The sequence below is a fragment of the Lepisosteus platostomus genome, chromosome 12, assembly GCF_059453375.1.
Source record: "Lepisosteus platostomus isolate fLepPlt1 chromosome 12, fLepPlt1.hap1, whole genome shotgun sequence".
In the NCBI taxonomy this organism is placed as follows: Eukaryota; Metazoa; Chordata; class Actinopteri; order Semionotiformes; family Lepisosteidae; genus Lepisosteus; species Lepisosteus platostomus.
In genome coordinates, this window is record NC_142622.1 from 29,529,735 (window position 1) to 29,550,184 (window position 20,450).

Below are 20,450 nucleotides of genomic sequence, written 5' to 3' on the forward strand. Positions count from 1 at the left end.
CAGTCAGACACAAACTGCTTTTTTAAACTTTGCAAAGGGGTAAATGGAAAAAAGAGGATAACCAATGACTAGGCCTGGCAACAAGACTGTTGTCACACAGAACAACCTAAGAAATCTCTGGAGAAAAGAGAGAGATGCACCTGTTATGGTTGAGCCTGTCTTCAAGATGCGAGATTTATTTAGAACACACAAGGGGCATCCTATTCTGATTCCTGCAGTGTGCTACTTTGCTACAAAGCAACAAATTGAATTGTCTGCTTCCTTGATTTACGGTATCCACCGACAACACACTAATCACTTCAAGTGCATGCAAAGACGATCAAGTAAATCTTCATATGAATCTCACATGATATCCATCCATTTTATAACTTGTTCATTCAATTCAGAGTCACGAATGAACCGGAGTCTATCCCAGCAAGCAATGGGCACAAGGCAGGATAGACCCTGGACACAACGCCAGTCCATTGCAAGGCACACACAGATAAACTCACACCAGGGCCAATTTTCCCAAAGCTTTTGGGAGTAAACCGGAACACCCAGAGAAAACCCACTGGGAGAACAGACAAACTCCATCCTGAATGGAATCCAGGGGCCCCAGCGCTAATGATCACCACTGCACCACAGTGCCACCCATCTCAAAAGATATTCATTTCCAAAAGAATAATACAAATCGTTTTATGGAACCATCACGTGGAATATGGTTATAAGAGTTAAAATTTAAACTCAAATAAATTACTGAGAGATTACATTGCTCAATGTGTTTATTTCGTTCAAATTCAGGATTTTTCAGAATTTATTACAATAAACCAATATCTTGTTTCATTAAATAAAAAATACAAACGTTCTGGTAATACGTATCTTTATTTGTAATTACAATGGGTTTGCTCAGTTAAACGAAATAACTTTCCTATTAAAACATTAAAAACATCTACAAAAAGTCCTAAGGCAATATATATAATTAATCGTTTTTTAAATATATTTAAAAATCCATGAAAAAAATGCTTACGACTCTTTCGCTTCATCTTAAGTTTAAGGAGTGAGACGTCACATAACAAGTGTTCTCTTCTTACAGCAGTCCTTGCATGCTGAAGAGAAATGCTGAATGAAATGCAAACGCGCAGATCATATTATTTTTAGAATGTCTTCTTTAGCTTCATTTAGAAAAAAATCCCAGAGGTCTTGAATTTCACAGGATTGAAACGTGTTTGTTGCCTAGCAGCGGGGAATGGCCCGAGCGCAACGTGATTCGCTTGTATTAATGAGGTTTAAATACTGTATACCGACTGCACACCTGAACAGGCACAGTTGAAGACACATTCACAGGATTCAGAAAGTTAGACGTAACCCGTTCCTTTTCTGTCCTGCCTCCCGAATCGTATTCGACTATTCTAAAAAAATGGTTATGCATTTTAGTTGGACTTTAACGATGGATGATGGTCACTAATTGAAAGATTCATCTATAAACGTGTTTAAACTTAAAACAAAGAACATCTGGCACAATGTCGACTTTAAAACAGAATTTCGTTTCAAAATAAAAACGATGCCAGCCGTCAAGGTTTAGGTAAGTTTTAACCCCCAGTTTATTTTATTGTCACGTCGTATTTCATATTTAGCCAAATTAAAAATTCTATGCAATGACCAAGTCTAAATTGTCAATTACTTAATTTTGTATAATTATTTAATTAAAAAAGAACGAAAATATTATATGATGTTGATTTATTTAAATGCACAAATTATTGGAAGTTTTAGAGTTGCAGACTGTCCTAGATGAGGAATGTGTACGACAGATAAAAGCGATCAGAGTTTTCTTTACATATCCTGAAACGTATTACAAAGGGAAACATTCGATAACTTCAGAGCTAGCGTTTTCCTGTCCATATTTTGCCAGTGAACTGTTGTTCAACATGTATTCTGGAAATAGTTTATGGATGTATTTAACTATACGGAAATACACTTACGAAAAATTGTCACGGGCTTAATCCTTAGAGGGCGAAAATGCCTTGATACAATGTACGACCCTAAAAACTATCGCTGTATTTTTGCTCTGCAGGCTCATTTCTACAGTACCGAATATGTATAGTACTTATAGCATTTGTATAAACTTTCTCAAGTTGTATTCAGTGGTGCATGCTGGTAATTATATGCCCTAGCCCAAAACAGCTCATTCTTAGCAAAAAATTAATGTTGTTTGCCACATTCAAAATCAAATCTTCGACTGTCAGTTATCATTATGTGCCTTACGAAATTAAACATAATAATTAATATTACAGACGTGCACGTAAGGAATGTGACCCCTACAAGTTGTACACTCCATATTAACGTTTTGTAATCGCGAAACGTTGAAAAAATCTTACTGTCGACAGGCAAAATGACAACCATCAAAGATAACACGGGGCTTTAAGCGTAAACTCACACTGCATATTGTAGTTTGGGTAAGACTTAAGATCCTGTATTCAGTAATATCCGCTAGTTCTCAGATTGTCAGTTCGCATTACCTTAGATACCATTTCTAAAAAAAACTCCAAACTGTGGGTTGCTCTTTTATCTGATTATTAGAACATCGCGGGATGTGTTAAAATGTTTGTATTACTTTACATAGATTCTCATTCAAACGCACAAATCAATTATGTAACAGAGTTGAATTGACTAATGACGGTTTTTAATTTTAGAATCATTTAAACTGGGATTGTATTTGTAATAATTTCAAATAAATCGAGAGATACAAGACTTTAGTCCTCTAGGACTGTAAACTACATTTATTGATATAATTTAGCTACATCAATGCACTTATATAAATATGTTTTATATACACCTAAAATGAAACAGTAATTCTTCCATTATGTCGCCAAACGTCTCTGGATCGTCGGGTTTCAAACGGAGGAGATTGCGATTGTCGCGAGTTGTGTCGGGATAAATGAAACTCAAAAACTTTACAGTACAAAAACTTTTTACATTGCTCTAAAAAGAAAAAAAAAATCTTATCCCTCCCTCAGCATGAGAAAATAACGTTGAATTTTTCATAGGTTGTACCGCCTGTTTTACCATAGTTGTCAGAAAATCTGCTACAGAGCGGTTTTGAGTTACAAGCCTCACACCCCAGTAAAGAAAAGCGCAGTTGTGCCATTCCAGGTCAGGTTACCATTGATATAAACTTTACAAGCTTAAGAGATGTTTTATGAAAGTTAACATTTTTTTCATTCAAGGATCATGTGCCACAATACATGTACAACATAGTCACGTGTTTATTCTAACTGGGTTGCTGCAGTCCAAGCACAGTATACTGTAAGTGGGTAGCTATGTCAGTCTGCCTAGGCTGCAAAGGTAAAGCAGGTTTATGCCATGCAGAGAGGAAAAGAAAAGCTGCGGAGCCTTCTACAGGTGTCAGGGAGAGAGGGGAGCCAACAGTTGATGAAGCATGGGAAAACAAAAGACAGGTAGTTATAGTTAACCTAGTAGACTGCAGAAAAAATCAACTGCATGTGGACAAGGGGTAGGTATGTTTGTATCTGGGTCTGTAGGATGGCTTTTTGACAGTACTATACCCAGGAGGACGATTTTACTAGTTGGGTTAAGGTCAGGCTGGCTGGGGGTGTTTACAAAATAGTCAAATAGTAGCAATTACAGATGTAGAGGAGGATATCAGGGCCAGTGAGAGCAAACAAGACAGTAACTGCATCACACCATAAGGCATCTCTAAACACATGGAGATACAGGTCTGTCACACATACTGTACGTATCTTTACACAAGATGTATTTCCTGGTTATTTTTACCACTATGTATCCTAACTAAAATCCATCCAAACACTAACCATGTACCTATCTTTCTTCCATAGTTGGGTAAGCTTGAGTCCTGGAACTTGGCAATCACTGTCCTTTCTGTCCAATACTTTATATCTGTTTTATAGCAAATAATTCAGTCAAGTAAGTTAAATGAACATATACCTGCCAATAGGTCATTTCAGCGTGCTAAGATAATTAAAAAAAAATGTATCCAAAAAATCTTTAGGATTTTCTGAAACTAATGTAGATGTGTGAAAAAAGAACCACTTATTCTCCACAAAACATACTGTATTTGTGGAATTTTAATTGTTTTCTGTTTGAAGATTAACAAGGAAATCTGGCACTGAAACAAAAATCTTTTTAAGTTCTTGTGTATATTGAGTACTGGAGATTCAGACAACTCACAAAGTTCATTTGTCACATCTATTTCGTTATGCGATCCAAAGATAATTAGGGTGTGCAAAAACAATTGCTATTTAAAAACAAGATTTTTTAAAATAAAACTACCTTTTAAATCAGTAAAGATATCTGATTTAACAACTGAAATGAATAAGGTTAAATATATCTGATCTCAGACAGTTCTCAGCAGCTGTTCAAGAGTACCACATAGTCATAAAATTGATTATTATTAAAACAGTGATAATTGCAGTTTATTGGCAAAAGTGTAACCTAGAAAAGCACTAATTGAATCACATCAGAATTTGTTGTCAGTATTTGTCCATTCTTGGTGTGAGATTAAATAGTTGATCATATTCTTCTATTCTTCCAGAAAAAGTGTCAGGAAGCAAAGTCATCCACTCTTGCTGAAGATAAGTTAAGTGGCGTCTGATCTATATATATTAAGAAAAAATGTCTTTGTTTTGAAAAAATATAGGTGGGAGAGGGTTAGATTTTGAATAATGTATTGTATACCAAAAGATCTGTCAGTGTCATTGTAGTCTGCATTGCTTAAGGGTACTGTGAAAAATACATTTGAAGATTCCTTGTAGACCAAAATAATGTTGGGAATAATGTTAACAAAGCATCTATGAGTAGGGGATTCTCTTGCGTTTTAGTGAAATAGCTCAATATCATAAAGATGGGTATATTAAATATGCAGGTCTTTAAAATTACCACCATCCATGACAAGGATATATACTGTTACCCAGCAAAGGGAATTAATGAATACAAGAATAGCACCTTATTTCCATTAATTAAGTGGACCAGCTAAAATATTTAAATCTCAATGAGCAGCTTTAAAGAACTAGGACACTGCCAAGGGCTTGTTTTTATGTTTCATTTCTGATGATGTATTCTAAATAGAATAGGAAGGCTGAGGATTCGTTCAGGAAATGCAAATGTTTCCTGCTTGTGATTCACACAATTTAACTTTGGGGGAAGAGGAAATTCAAGTCCTATAACACAACCTCTTGTCTACCAAGATGACCAATCTGTCACAAGGGACTCAACACAGATTAGAGCTATAATGACAGGCTATCAGAGTGCCTCAAATGGATTATGATGTTATACTGTATATGTCATTCTTAATTTGTGAGTGTGTTTGTTTTATCTGAAAGATATTAGTCAACATCCTATAGTGGGAGTTTTATCTGAAAGTGCTTTATGTCCAGATAATAACAATGGCCATTGGCCCTTACCAGTCATGGCCCTCTAATAATCACCATCTATGAATTGGCTTCATTACTCTGCTCTCCCCCTCACTAATAGCTGATGTGTGGTGAGCGTTCTGGCGCACTATGGCTGCCGTCGCATCATCCAGGTGGGGCTGCACATTGGAGGTGGTGGAGGGGAGCCCCCATTACCTGTAAAGCGCTTTGAGTGGAGTGTCCAGAAAAGCGCTATATAAGTGTAAGCAATTATTATTATTATTATTATTATTATTATTATTATTATTATTATTATTATTATTATCATCATCATCATCATGTGAAATACATACTGTAGGCCATTTCTAAGCTTTGAGTAAGCAAAATTATACTGATTAAGGCACTGAAGTAAAAGCCTGTGTAAGTTGTTGTGAAAACCCTCTTTATTCTCATTATGTCTACTTACATAGTTCATTTGGATGTTGACATTTAAGGCTAAGCATCTTTCAGTTTTTCCTTATATTGTGTAACTTTAATATTTATTTTGTTTGGTGCCAGAAGGAAAGTTCACTCCATTTATTTATGTAACATAACAATGCTGTAAGCGTGGTAATTTGCAATTTTGTCTACTAAAAAGAATATAGAATTACCTATTATAAAAATACTTGAGTTACTGCAATAAAAAAAGTGAGCTATGGATTGATCAGAAAGTAAATGCCTTTAGTTTAGATCCATAAATGATTACATTTGGATTTATTTAGATCCAGGATTAAACCAAAAACATGCACAATGACTTAATTTTACAATTATAGTTGAATGTTTCAGCAGATTAAAATAATTGTAAAAGTATTTCTAGTTGTAGATCTAAAAAAATGGTATGTAGGCATGTTAACACTTATATGCCTACTTTATTGCATAGGTCCCATTAGTATGTATGTAAAGTTATGTAAGTGATGTAGTTTCATGTTTTTTAATTGAATCTTGTGCCTACCCAGCTTGAAGTAAATTAAAGAGGATGCATCTTTAGGAGGACACCTGTAATGATGTCAGTGTTTCTGCCTGACAGGTTTTTCTCAGAATTTGGCACCATGACCAGCTGTTCATCCAGCCCTGCGGAGTTCTGCGGGAACAGTGTCTCCCTCTTGTCTCTGGATTCCAGTGTGTTTTTCAGCGAGCCGCCTCCTAATGAAAACCCTCTAGATTTCTTTATCATCAACGTTGGAGGCAGCAGGTATGTGCTATCTCAGGAGCTCCTCTCCTCCTACCCGGAAACACGATTGGGCAAGCTGGCCGTGTCGGCTCGAGACTCAGTGTTGGATCTCTGCGATGATGCCAACTTTGTGGAGAATGAGTTCTTCTTTGACAGAAACTCCCAGACCTTTAAGTACATCATGCACTACTACAAGACAGGACACTTACATGTCATGGAGGAGCTTTGTGCCGTGTCTTTTCTACAGGAGATTGAGTACTGGGGCATTGACGAGCTCAACATCGATTCATGTTGCAGGGACAAGTATTACAGGAGGAAGGAAATGAAAGAAACGCTGGATGTTCGCAAGGATCCCGAGGTAATTGACACCGAAGAAGAGGATTTCTCTGGAGTAATCTGTGAAAACCTTAGGCAAAAACTTTGGGATGTCATGGAAAAACCTGAATCATCTGTTGCAGCAAAAACCTTTGGAACACTGTCTGTGTTTTTTGTGTTTATTTCAATTGTCAACATGGCTCTGATTTCCTTGGATTTTAGCTCTCTGGAACCACCATTCCTGGATGTTCTTGAATACATCTGCATAGCCTGGTTCACAGGGGAGTTCGTGCTGAGGTTCATGTGTGTGAAGGACAAGTGCAAGTTCAGCAGAAGTGTGGTAAACATTATAGATCTCATAGCCATCTTGCCTTTTTACGTAACTCTGGTGGTGGAGAATCTTCATGGAGGGTCCACAGAACTGGAAAATGTTGGAAGGGTTGTGCAGGTTTTAAGACTGATGAGATCATTGAGGATGCTCAAACTGGGCCGACATTCAACAGGTACTATTTATTTGTGTCTTACATTATCTTACAGTATCTTACATTCATACACTAAGAGAGAGATTACTATCAGGATTTTGGTTGGGATTAGTCAGACAGTGCTAAGTGAAACATCATTGATTTGTATTGCAGGAACACATACAGTACTACAAAAGGAAGGACAGGACAGGAGGAAGGACCAATGACTGTCCAGGTGTGATGCTGGCAAGAGACACACCACTCCTCCAGTCATTGCCAACGCTCCTGTCCTGTATGTCCTTATTACATACCCCAGATTCGAATCAGTCTCATAAGTAATTAATCTCAAGTGCACCCTGAATTGACCCTGCAAGTTCCACTCCAATACATTACATCTTTAGCATCAGTAAAGATCTTATGACCTTTCCCTTAAAAAATATAAAATGTGTTTAGTTTGAGCTCATCTCCATGTTCTGAAGTGGAATCTTAATGAAAATATGCAGGTAAGTATTTTCTCTGATGCACACATAACTGTACAAACTTTTAAATTTGAACAAATAAGATACAGTAATAAGTAATAAGATACAGTAACATTACATTAAAAGAGGTTGTTTTATACAAGGACAAATTTATAGGTTTGGAAGGTTTGTGTGAAGCCTCAAAAGGAAGAAGCACACTAGTTAAGAAGCTAAAAATAAGTTGCTTTGGGCATGTGGACAAAACCCATCATCTTAACACTAGCTGAAAGGTAGGTCTAACAGCATTCAGAGAAGGGTTTTCAGAGAAACAATGAGAGGATGAGGAAGAATTGACACAGTGGGGTTGGGAACAACAGAAATATGTAACTGGATAAACCAGATACCGTAAGAAATTACATAAACCATGCAAGAAATATTTCCTCTTGACCTATAACTTGTCACGTCCAGGTCCCCAGGCAGTAGACCGAATTGACGATGGTTTAGAGCAGTTGGAAATTACTCAGTGTCCTTCTTCTTGCACATTGCAGGGTAAGAGAAGGAATTCGCAGAGAGTTCAAAGATAGCCCTACTTTTGATGTACAAAATTAATTTACCCATTAGACCACCCCTTTGCCCCAGATGTGCCCTAATAACTAACCCACTATTTGTATTTGAAGGGGACACTCTAAACACCCCCAACCTGATCTTAAGTTCTGCAAACTGTACAGCTCCCCAGAGATTGTGCTGTGACTAAACAGGTGACCTTCGTGAGTCATCGGTGTGTCTGCATTGTTTTCTGGCTAGAAATTGTCAAGATGTTATTTCACAATCTATATTTGTATAACAAATATATCCCCTAACTCACAACAATATAAATCCTGTATATGGCTGAGTAATTATTGAAGCTTTCCTCCCAGTAGAGTACATTAGTCCTGAGGCATGGTGACATCCTTAGAGAAACTGTGAACATTCCCAAGGGAAATCTTCATGAATTTACATTTATTTCTTATTATGACCTTTATTTTCATGTAGCAGTCTGAAACAAAAACACTTTAAAATATAGGTTAGCACAACATGATGGGCTTTGCTCCTCTGATACTTTAAGTCAGTACTTCAAAGCCAGTGTTGGCAGTTTCCAGTGATGTTTTTTTTTCAGTAAAAACATCTTGGCCATGTTTCATGCTTTAAAGAATAACAATTACTATGATTGCTGGTCTTGCATAACTTGGTCAATTTATTGTGTTGAGGGGTATTTTCTTGTTTCTTAAAGTTTGTAGTTTCATGTTCTCTGTACTGATTGCCAGTCAAAAACAATTGCTGCTGCTGGGAGACCATCAACATTGCACAGTGCACTAGGCGAGTTTGAGTTGCACTAATTAGGGAACCAAACAGATGACCTTACAGTTAACTACAGAAGATTTTTCAGAAGCTCCTTCCAAAAAATGTTTACCATTATTTAAGCAGAGAAAAGCAGTGATTCAGAATTACAAAAAGGCGTGGGATGGGGTAAATTTAAAATAAATTTTAGATTATGTAAAATAATAACAAAGAAGGACAGAGTGGTTTAAGTCCGGTACCTTTTCCATGTCCTTGGTTGGATCTGAGATAATTAAGTAGGAGTAGAGTGGGGTAGGGGTAGTTTGTTTAGGAATACAAGTCTAAAAATTAACTTGGTCAGCTGATTATTTATTCAATAATACCTTTGTGATGTCATAATGCAAACCTGCAAAGTTGTTAGAATTAATCACTAACATGTTTAAAGCTACATGTCTGTAGTGATCTTCAGTGTTTAAAGTTGTTTCTTCTTTTTGTCTGTGGCCAAAGAATCCTATCTTATACAATCACAGTTTCATACTTTAAAGGAAATAAAAAATTAAGCATTATCTCAGTATGTTCAGCTACCCAGCTCAGTTTAATAATGTACTGCTATTCATTTCATATTCTCATTTCTTTCTATATTACTTTTCTGTTAGGATGAGAACTGATAAGATAAAATCAAGCAGTAAGGATTAAGCATGTCACAAAATCTGTTATGTAGAGTGTGCAGAAGGCTCTGCCTAATGGTTATGTACGTGTTTGAATTATATCAGCCATTTTTAATCTGCAGTATGGCATCTTTATAAATGTTGAATCTATGGCTGATTTTTAGGTTCTACAATTGGTGTATCTCTTAAAATCTTTTAAAAAGTGTCCAAGCTTTTCAGGCTCAAGAACAATGAGTACTTTTTTATGACTGGCAAATATAGCCTAGTGAATCTGACAGTTTAAACAGTGGTGAATCATACAGTTTAAAATGTTTATTTTCATGAAACAAATAATGTGTCACAGTGTCTCTCTAAGCTTTTTTCTGTTGACAATTACAAAGTTGTAAAAGTCCTTTTTGGTTATACAGATATTTTTAATCTTTCCTTACTTTAGCCCTTGAATTGCTTTTTTGCACCTTCATGAAAGGTTTCACACATAACCCAGATATTCTGAGATGTGAGCCTTTTCACCCTATATATAATTGCTGATATTTTTAGATGTTGTTAACTTGACAAGATGCTGTAAGACAGATTGATTAATTCTTTCTAGCATAGGTTTAAATGTGAAGTGTGAAAATACTCCATGGAATTACATTGCTTTTGCTGTTTGTGTGTTTGAAGTTGTAAGCAACATAAATCCATCCTTTAGAACATATCAGTGGCACTTCAATATTGTAGTGAATGATCACATACTACAAAATAAAATAATATTTTATAAAAACTTGTCATTTAGATACAAAAGCTTGTAATTCTAACATTTCATAAAAATTTGTTCCCATGAAAATCGTTGATAAATGTTGCATGTAAAAATAGTGCTAAGTACCTGTAATTATTTATAGATGAAGAAAGCAATGAGAATTTTAAAATAATTTTTCCACATGTTGTAGAGATGGCTGTGGGAGACAAAAAGTCCCCTGTTTCTGATGCATTATTGATAAAACAAGAATTCACTTAATCATAGTACATCAGTAGTAGACCAGAGGTTTAATTTTCAAATAAAAAAAAGAGAAAATAGGATAAAATAACTATGTTATGAGTGTATAATTACAAACAATGTCTTAACTATAGATTTTATTTTACTACAGAATCCAAAATAATATAAATTATTCAACTTATTTGTTCTCAAGCATTTTCTGAGAGTTGGCAACTCTCCTTATTCTGTGCAAGTAGTGCACGTCAGCCTTGAAAGGGATCAAAATGTGCCCCTTGAAAAACATAGTGAAACAGACATACAATATATTTTTATTAAAGCAATTACAAATGGAGTTTGTTAGATGCTCCAGAAAATCTTTTATTTCTCTTATGAGCTGTTTTAAATAAAAATAATATGAACTATATATAAATCACGATTTGCACTTTAAAATTAAAAGATGGCTAACTTTGTTTACTTATGCAATGTTTGTAACATGTGTCTTTCAGGGCTTAAATCCCTCGGCATGACTATTGCCCAATGCTATGAAGAGGTGGGTCTTCTCCTCCTGTTTCTTTCTGTGGGGATTTCTATATTTTCTACCATAGAGTATGCAGTGGAGCACAACATCCCCGACACCACTTTCACCAGCGTGCCCTGTGCATGGTGGTGGGCCACCACTTCCATGACCACAGTGGGATATGGGGACATTAGGCCAGACACCACAGTTGGCAAAATTATTGCCTTCCTCTGCATCTTATCTGGCATTCTTATCCTTGCCCTGCCAATTGCAATTATAAATGACAGGTTCTCTGCCTGCTACTTCACACTGAAGATGAAGGAGGCTGCACTCCGTCATCGCGAGGCACTTAAGAAGCTGACCAAAAACTCTACCACTGATGTGGCTGTCAATATCAACCTGCGAGATGTTTATGCCCGCAGCATCATGGAAATGTTACGTCTGAGGGGAAGGGAGAGAGCGAGTACCAGAAGCAGTGGAGGAGACGACTTGTGGTGGTAGAATAGTCCTGCTGCAACTGTCACAAACCTGTAGGTAAACATACAAATATTTTTTCCCCAGAAGATGTTCATGTGTAATTATTTGGCATCAAGAGAGGGTTTGTCAGTATAACATCTTGAACAAAAAGACAATTTTATTAAAAAAGGACTTTTTAAGAAACTCAAAGCATTATGAGAAAGCACACATACATAACAGAAGCAAAAGGAAAATGAAAGAAAAAAAGAACATCGGATTGACTTTGTGAAACTATGTGTGATACTAAATGACAGATTGAAAATATCACCACTCACAAGTTATACAGTAATATTGCCAGAGTATGAAAATGTTACATCAATATTAATTCCCTTTTATTTGTTTCAGACTGCATAACATTGTGGACACATTAAGGGGATAGTGCCTTGCACATTTCCCATCTACTCTCCACACTTCAAGGACAGAGCTTTCTGAAATATTCTCAGCCACTTGGAGAAAGACCAGGAATTCACAAGGAGAAACTCAAAGTGAGGACTGAAAAATTGGATAAAAAAGACAACTGATGTTCATTCTCTCATTCCATAATAAAATTCCATAGTTCTTTTTAAATGCTTGAAACTTGAACTACTGTACTTCTGCAATATTTCAGAAGCAATATACAATACACTAACTTCCTGCTAACCTCTCTTGATCATTATAAGACTTTTTATAGCTAAACTGTGCTCCAAGCAGTCTTAGAGATACCCTCTAAACAGTTGCACTAAGCAAGGATGCAAGCTTGCTTTAATGTTGTAAGACGTCAGTGCGTAGCTTTACCTTATACAGTATCTATACCTTTAAAGGACAGCACAGTAGACCCTCTGTTGAACAATTTTATGCTTGCTCAAATGAGAATCATGTTTCATAAATTCTTTTGCCCAAAGATGTGTGTTCATTCTGCATTCAGACAACAAATGTGCAGAAAATTATTATATTCAATTTTCAAGAAAGTCACTAATTTTCTTAGAAGTATATATTTTTTCGAATAAAGAGGGATAATCTCTCTGAATAGCTGTTTGTTCCTTGTAATGGTTTGTCTAGGCTGGAGAGAGAAAAGACATAAGCTCAATACAGTAGCCCTTTCTGAATCTCAAGCACCAGTACCATAAATCTCACATGCACCATTAAAATGTACAAGGAGTGACCACACACTACATATACAATTTTTTAATTTGTTTCATGCTTGGTATTTTTATATACCTGTGATTAATTTCAAATACAGCACTAATGTGGAGAAGAGCAGCATAAAGAGGAAGAAGAGCTGTTAACATCAGCAAAGTGAATCAGTGTGATGCCTACCACCAGCATCTGTATACTTGTCATTATCTTCAGTTGTCAAGGTTTCAGTCAAACATGGGTGTTTAAGTAATCATACCTCTCTGGCAGCATTCTAGTCTCAAATTGATACTGTTATTCCTAATTTACTTGAATGACATGTTTTTTAAAAAATTTGTAGCCATTTATATAGCTGGACATTTTACTCAAACAATCCATGTTGTTATTACAAGGGTACCAAAATGGCATCCCCACCTGTGATTTGAACCCACAGCCTGCTAGGTATAAATTAATACATAATGCAGAAAGAGATAGAGATACACATAGAGAAACCTATTGCAATGACACAATAGTCTGCATGCCTGAGTTGGGCATATCTTATTCCAACTCAGATAAAGCTAAGAACAACCACACCTATAAACATATCCCAAAATAGTAACTTGGGTTAAGGCCGTTATGGACAAAATGATAATAAAACATTTTTCATACCAGTATGAGGAAATAATTGGCATGGAAAAACTATAATATTTTTATGTAACAAAAAGAGGAAATCAGAGAATTCTTTTCATTTAAAAATTAGGATATAATAGCTAATTCCTAGACCTTAATAATTGCTATTTTGTGTGAATCAAAATACGACACCTGTCAGAGTTCAGTTAAATTTCAGTCTCCCTGAAACCATGGTTTTAGAAAGATATAAGAAATAGTTGTCTTAAGCTGTTAAAGAGAGCAGTCATAAAGATTAAGGATGTATACATATTTAGGTTAATGTTCAAATTGCATCAAGCGTAAAATCATCCACGTACATACAGTCTTACCTAAGCCATTTTGTTGTTTTCGGATTCAAAGTTATTTGTCTTTTGTTTCTGATCTCACTGTGATGAATGTGTTGACCTCAGTAGTGGTCTGATACTCCGACCTGCAGCACTTTTGGTTTACACTAAGCATGGGAAATCCACTCCCAGAAACACCTTTGACTTGGACCTTTTTATTTAACAGGTGCTAATACAAGAACGACAGTGATGTCTATAGAGATTCTCTACGGGTCAGTTGAGTACCTGTTGAGAGAGACATTTGCACATTTATAAATCACTCAGAACTCTAGAGAATGAAGATGTAAATATCTGTGTAGGATCTGCAAACAAATGAGGAAGCAGATGCAAGTAAAATATTAAATGTTATAATACTGCAATGGACTGGTGTCCTGTCTAGGGTGTACCCTACTTTGCGTCCCTTGCTGCTGGGATAGGATCCAGATTCTCCCTTGACCTTGAATTGGTTGAAGCAGTTAGAAAATGGATGGATGGATACATATAATAAATATTTTTAAAGTATTTATGAGACTTTTAAGGAAGAAATAAATATCTTTTTGTTCACACATTTACAATTAATATTGAATAATGTGCTCTGGTTTTTCTCATTACATTAAAACTTTCTTTGCTAACTAACCCTTATTGGAGTCTGGAGAGATGACCAACAGGATGTGTGGTAGGGAAACCGTTTAGTGTTGCACAGACTGAAGCCCATTAATAAAGCATTTCCACCTGAATACTGTAAAAAACAAATATGCTGCTGTATCCTCTCTGACTTCTAGTGAAAATGAAGGGAACGGTAACATTTTCATAAGCAGAGATACTAAAATAATTTGTATGTTAATTAAAAACCTAAGCAACAACAAAGGTCAAAAGACTTCAGTAGTCAATTGTTTATCTGACCCCAGTGGACCAAAGAGCAGGCAGATGTTTAAAATTGGCTGCTGTAATCAATGACAGGTGTAATGCAAATACTTAGGTCATACATATCACAATTGTTTTATATTGAGCTTTTGTTACAGCTTGTTAATACTTTTAGAGACCAGCAAAGCTCCAGCAAAGTCAAATTACTCAACTATAGTGCATAATTTCAAAGATAGCACTGTATGCTAAAAAAAGGAAATGACAACCAAAATAGTGTCCATTTACTCAAAGCCTTCATTACCTTCATAATTGTGCTTGAGTAAAGCTTGTATCCAATTTATATTTGCTGAAATCACTTTTAAAGTAGTTGTTAACCTGACCAGTTCAGACAACACCTCAACATGTTTGCATCTTCATGGATGCTTATCCTGAAGATGACAGATAATTCCTAGAACAGATTTAAGAGGCAAAATAAGATCCAGAATACTGTATATCCGAATAATATGAAAAGAATAAAATATGTTAAAAGAATGTGCTTTAACATACAGTACATTATACATATCTTATCACATTTCCAAGTTTATAATGCTGTAATTCAGTAAAATAAATGTGTTTTCTGTATGGACTGATTTGTTTTCAGTGCTCTCAGTGACTCAGCATTCCCTCCATGACTTGGCAGTTTGTTCATACACCCACACGTTCTATGTGTAACGAAATGCATTTCGTTCTCCGCCATTAAATTCTCTGCTTTGGTATTTGTAGCATTGCTGAGGTGTAATACCTGTGATTGTCTTGCATCATATCCATGGGGTAGTCATGTGCTCTCTAGTCCAGTTAACTGTAAATAAACAGGACAGTCTCTGACATAATGAGCAGCTGTTTGCTCTGGTATGGACTTAGAATAACCTTTTTCTTTCACTTAGAGTAAATGTTCCAGTGGACTTAATAGTCTACTATAGTTATTTTTTGACCACCTCAATCAAGCATTCTCATTCAGAATAATATGTTTTTTAGTAACTCTTGTGTGACACGGTACTTGGTTTCCTTTTGTGGAAATTTTGTTGTGTTGCATTAAATTTGAATTGGAAATTTCTGTAATGTTGAGCACAATACTTTATACCAATCATATTAATGTATATTGTGCATACATTGATGTAATATATAATGAAGCTGTAATCAAGGACTCTTGCAACTTTTATCACCTCTCACCATCTATTACTGTTTAACAAAAAACACTTTGACCTTTTTCATAAGTTTATGAAAAAAATCTTATAATGAGGTTGTACTTTACTTTTGTAATGGGGTCCTGTGATTATAACCTTCTTTACCATACTGGACCATAGGAATACAATTATATAACAATATTTGTGGCTAAGATTTTTTTACAGCAAATGCCATGATAATTTTGGATCACCTGCAAATTATGGAGATGATACTACCCACCTCCTGATACAAGAAATTGTATATGGCCAATAAAGTGATCTCTTATCTTTTCTATGTTGTCATAGAAATAATGCTATTACTGATACTTATTGTTTCTACCCACATGGCTGTAGAACTTAATATTGCAACTGACTGATACTCTAAGATTTTAATATTGATTCAAGAATGTGTCCCTTGATCTTTTTTAGTTCTTTTTGGACTGATCTTTTGCTGTTTTGTTACTGGAAAAATACTTGTGCTTGACCAGTACTCATCTTTCATTGCAATGCTGTTTCTGCTCTACTTCTATTTCTAATCTCATCTTTAACTTTACAGGCATTTCTTCTTGTGGTCCTTCACCTGAATTCTGCATTATACCGCTCCCAACTTTATATTGACCTGATGATACACTTAACACCAGATATGTATGTATGATCTGTCAGTAAAAAAGCTGAATTGAATCTGAAATTGCTGGAGGTATTGCCTAGGTTTGGAAGGCAGGGGTCTTTTAAACGTCAGGTCAACATCTAAAAGTCCTTCATGCACAAGATGCAATGTGACTATATTGTCTGGAAATGGTCATTTAAAATGTAAAAGGAAATCCAGATGTAATTTACATTGGAGTGGAAAAAGGGCAAAGGTCTTTCATGTTCAATAGATGCAGGATAATTATTGTCAGTGATATTTATCACAGAATGGAAAAATTAATGGACTTTATTTTGCTTTTCTTACTTCACTGACCATGTAAATCCTATATCTGTTGAACCTTGATTTTGATTGTATAATATATTGAGCTTCAAAATAACTCAAACAATAATTTTGAATGTATGTTTTAGAATAAGTTTGGCCTTTGTAGAAATGGTGTTTTTATTGATTTGTCATCCATGACTGATCATGATACACTGAAGTAACTTTGACTGTTTAGATGATTTATGCAATTTGATGTCTAATCTAGTGAAAGTTAAGAAATTAAAACAGAAAAATACTAATTTGCCTTGCTTATCAAGGGGACAAAGCCTTGTTTGACACTAAACTAAGCCAGCACAGTTTTGCTGACCATCTGAGTTGTTCACAGCCAGCAGTTTCTAACTTGTCAAAATACTGCAGTCAAACACATTCTGTCTGGGATACCACAGGAAGTCATGACACCTTGCCAAGGTCAACCCATCATCATGTCCCATCCTTGTGACAGGGGTCCAGTGCTCACCAAAGTTGGTTGATGCAAGAATGAGGTGGTGTGAACAACTCTTCAGCAGAAGAACTAAGTCCTCCTTAGCGACGAATCATTTTTGGAGAGCATCCTGAAGGATGTCAGAGACTGTGACACCTGCAGAAGGATACGCTAGTTCTTGTATATGAACAACAATTGATGGGGAACTCGAAGTGTGATTATTTGGGATCTATTTGCTATGCATCAAACCTTATAGTGATTGATGGCAACCTGACTGCATGGAGCTATATTGATCATGTCCAGGGACATAATTTACTGTCCTTCCAGTGTACCCATCCTGATGTGAGAACATTCCAACAGGAATGTACATGTAGCTTTATTGGTACTAGTGGCCTTCTTGTGGGATGAGAATGTTACAGTCACAGGTGTCCTTCATGCCCTATTTTAGCCAAATTGGAATATCACATATACCACATATTAGATGGTGTATGAAATGAAGGGCTAAAAGTCCAGGCACATGCTTGTTCATGCTCTATGAGAGGAATGGGACAGAATGTCACACAAAATAGTATCAGCAACCTGGTGCAAAGCATTCAGCATAGGCATGTTTGTTTTTGTTGCCATTGTTACCACAGATGCTACTGGACAGTGGCTTTCACAGTAGACCACCTGTTGATCAACCTCACTGATGACAAACTGCAATCAACAAAATTAATTTACCAGTGTCACATCTGTTAATACCTGCTATAAACAATTTTTCTAAAAACACTAAGAAGTAGAGAACAAAACAAAAAACATACTAAATACAAATCAGATGTTCCAAGTTTGATTATTTTTTTTATATTTAGATTCAACAAATGTAAGATGTAGTGGAAAGGTTTCTTTTTTAATTAATCTGCAATGCAATTAATGGTATGGTATGAGAATTTCTGTTGATATATTAGTATATTTTCATCACTTTTTCAATGTACTTTAAAATGACAGAGGTAGAATGTCTGATACACACATTTGAAGAAGTCTGTACTGGTACAGCTTTCCCAGTATAGAAATATAGCATGGATCTTTACCCTTCAGACTTTGTGAAACATGCATTGACTCTCCTTTCAGGTAACCATTGCTATTCTAATAAACTTTTTATTTCTATAACTTTCTATAGAGTTGTCTGAGTCTTCTAATTATTTATGGAATTCATTATCTTGTCACCATTTCAATGTATGCTGTTATATTGAAGATAGCTATTGAAACTCGGTAGTTTCTTTGATTTTAATAATAGTTATGTAAATTATTTATTTAGTTCTGCACTCACCCGGGTGATACACAGTAGCCATTATGTACCAGGAAACTAGCATTAACGTCCTTTCTCTCGTCATGTGACCTTTAATGACCAAGTAGTCAAGACTTCCAGAAGATGGAATTTTATGCAGCACAGTGTACCCTTTGCTAAACAACACTAGATACATTTGAGAAAAATATCAAGTGATCTCAGATGTAGTTTGTCTTACAAGGGATGACCTAGATAAATACACATTTCATTTTCTTAATTTTCTCTTTTTGCATGGCTCATTTGAGATTTTTCTTCAAAAGACTACAGACTAAGTATAAGTAAGCTATTTTCACACTTTTGTTCCAAAAGACAAGCAGTTCGCTGACAGGACTGTTCTGAACACACATGATTTTTTTTTTAAATCACACAATAGCGACGCAATCCATGATTAAAATGTTAAAGCGATGCCAATGTATTACAGAATCATGGGGTACTTCCCAAAAGAAATGTTGTCACAAGCAAAGCTGAAACAGGATTTCATTTTTTTTCTTAAACATGTACTGTACAACCCATGCTCAATTGGATTTAAATATTAAATTAATTTGGTAACTCTAAGATTTCCACTTTTTTCCCAAGGAAGAACTCCTCAGTTTCATTGGTTGTATATGTTGGGATATTGTCATTCTGTATAGTGAAGTGTTTTCTGTTCTTGAGATGTTTATGCTTGAAGTGAGAATTCCCACATTAATTGTGTTGTTTCACAGCAGCAGACTTTGATACCTTCACCCCTGTCATATTTTTTCTATCATCAATTGCAGATGTTTTTCTTGGCTAGTTTGTAATTATACCTGTGTTTTTTTCTTTCACAGTAGATTTCAAATTGTTTTTAAATTGATTTCAAATGCCTTCTGTGCTTCTGTACATCATGTTTCCATTCCATAAGATTTCTTAAACACTGTTCTTAAAAACTTCTTTAACACTGAAGTTAAAGTGAGACAAATTCATAGAATGTTCTTTTATGAATATGTTATTTCAATAATTACCATATCTTTTGTAATTCATCGAAAACAATGGAATAGAATTGGCATTAAAGTTGTACTTACTAGTCGGTTATCTTACAGCAATGAAATCTTTGATTACTGCATCTAGTCGGGACCACTGATTAACATCTCATCTGAAGGATGACCTCCTACTAGTGTTTGTATTCCATGCCCCTCAGCCCAGAGTAAAGAGTCCCACTAACTGGTCCACCAATACCACTTTTAGCAGCAATCTAATTTCCCTTAGTGTACTGAGCCAAGCCACCTTTATTTTATTTCTGGAGCCTGATAAGGTCAGACTACAAGGTGATCATGCTTCTGTCAACAATTATTGTTATTAAACCATTATTAATCAGAAAATGAAGTAATCATGACATTCTTGCATTGCAGAAGTGCAAAGAAAAATTAAAAACTAAAATATGTTGCTGTGCACAAGAGGGAGCCCCGTTAGTGTTCGGGCCAGAGTTCAAGTTCTAGGGATCAGGGAGTTTCAAAGGCTTCCAAATACACCAGAAGGTCAGAGCTCTCTGGAGACAGCTGAAGGTGCAGTATGAAGTAGTTGTAGAAGAGGACTGGTAGTGAAGCAATACCGGGTGGACGTTGTGGTGGTCTTCTAGAAGACCCTCACTGGGGGGTCTACTCCAGAGACCTGGCTGAGCATGTGCTGTCAGGGCTGACAACAGAAGGTGCACCGTGGACTGGGCCAAGCAGTGCACCCACTGTGAACCTGACCCAGTGAAGGGAAACCATGTAGAAGTCGCAGTACAAGTTTGCTGGTAATTTGCAGCAGACTGTAGCATTTTGGTGAGGTGGCAGAAGCCGCAG

At 35.9% G+C, this 20,450-nt stretch overlaps 1 protein-coding gene across 8 annotated transcripts; it reads left to right on the top strand.

Annotated features, from left to right (window-relative positions):
• The first annotated feature begins 873 nt into the window (after positions 1-873).
• Positions 874-12,347, top strand: kcnv1 (potassium voltage-gated channel modifier subfamily V member 1). Of its 8 annotated transcripts, none has more exons than XM_088601562.1 (4): positions 874-1,561; positions 3,834-3,921; positions 4,550-7,394; positions 11,254-12,347. In XM_088601562.1, the coding sequence occupies exons 3-4, from the start codon at positions 6,407-6,409 to the stop codon at positions 11,763-11,765; spliced, it is 1,500 nt and encodes a 499-aa protein (XP_088457688.1). In that variant the 5' UTR covers positions 874-1,561; positions 3,834-3,921; positions 4,550-6,406; the 3' UTR covers positions 11,766-12,347. The 8 variants fall into 8 exon arrangements, with proteins under 8 accessions (XP_088457688.1, XP_088457689.1, XP_088457693.1 ...); XM_088601563.1 differs by lacking the exon at positions 3,834-3,921 and having other exon boundaries at positions 11,254-11,794; positions 12,126-12,347; XM_088601567.1 differs by lacking the exon at positions 3,834-3,921 and having other exon boundaries at positions 4,550-6,597; positions 6,874-7,394.
• The last annotated feature ends 8,103 nt before the right edge of the window (positions 12,348-20,450 follow it).

Coding starts and splice junctions, on each gene's coding strand:
- kcnv1 (XM_088601562.1), top strand. CDS start 6,407: ATGATGTCAGTGTTTCTGCCTGACAGGTTTTTCTCAGAATTTGGCACC. Junction 7,395..11,253: donor ACTGGGCCGACATTCAACAG/GTACTATTTATT, acceptor TGTGTCTTTCAG/GGCTTAAATCCCTCGGCATG.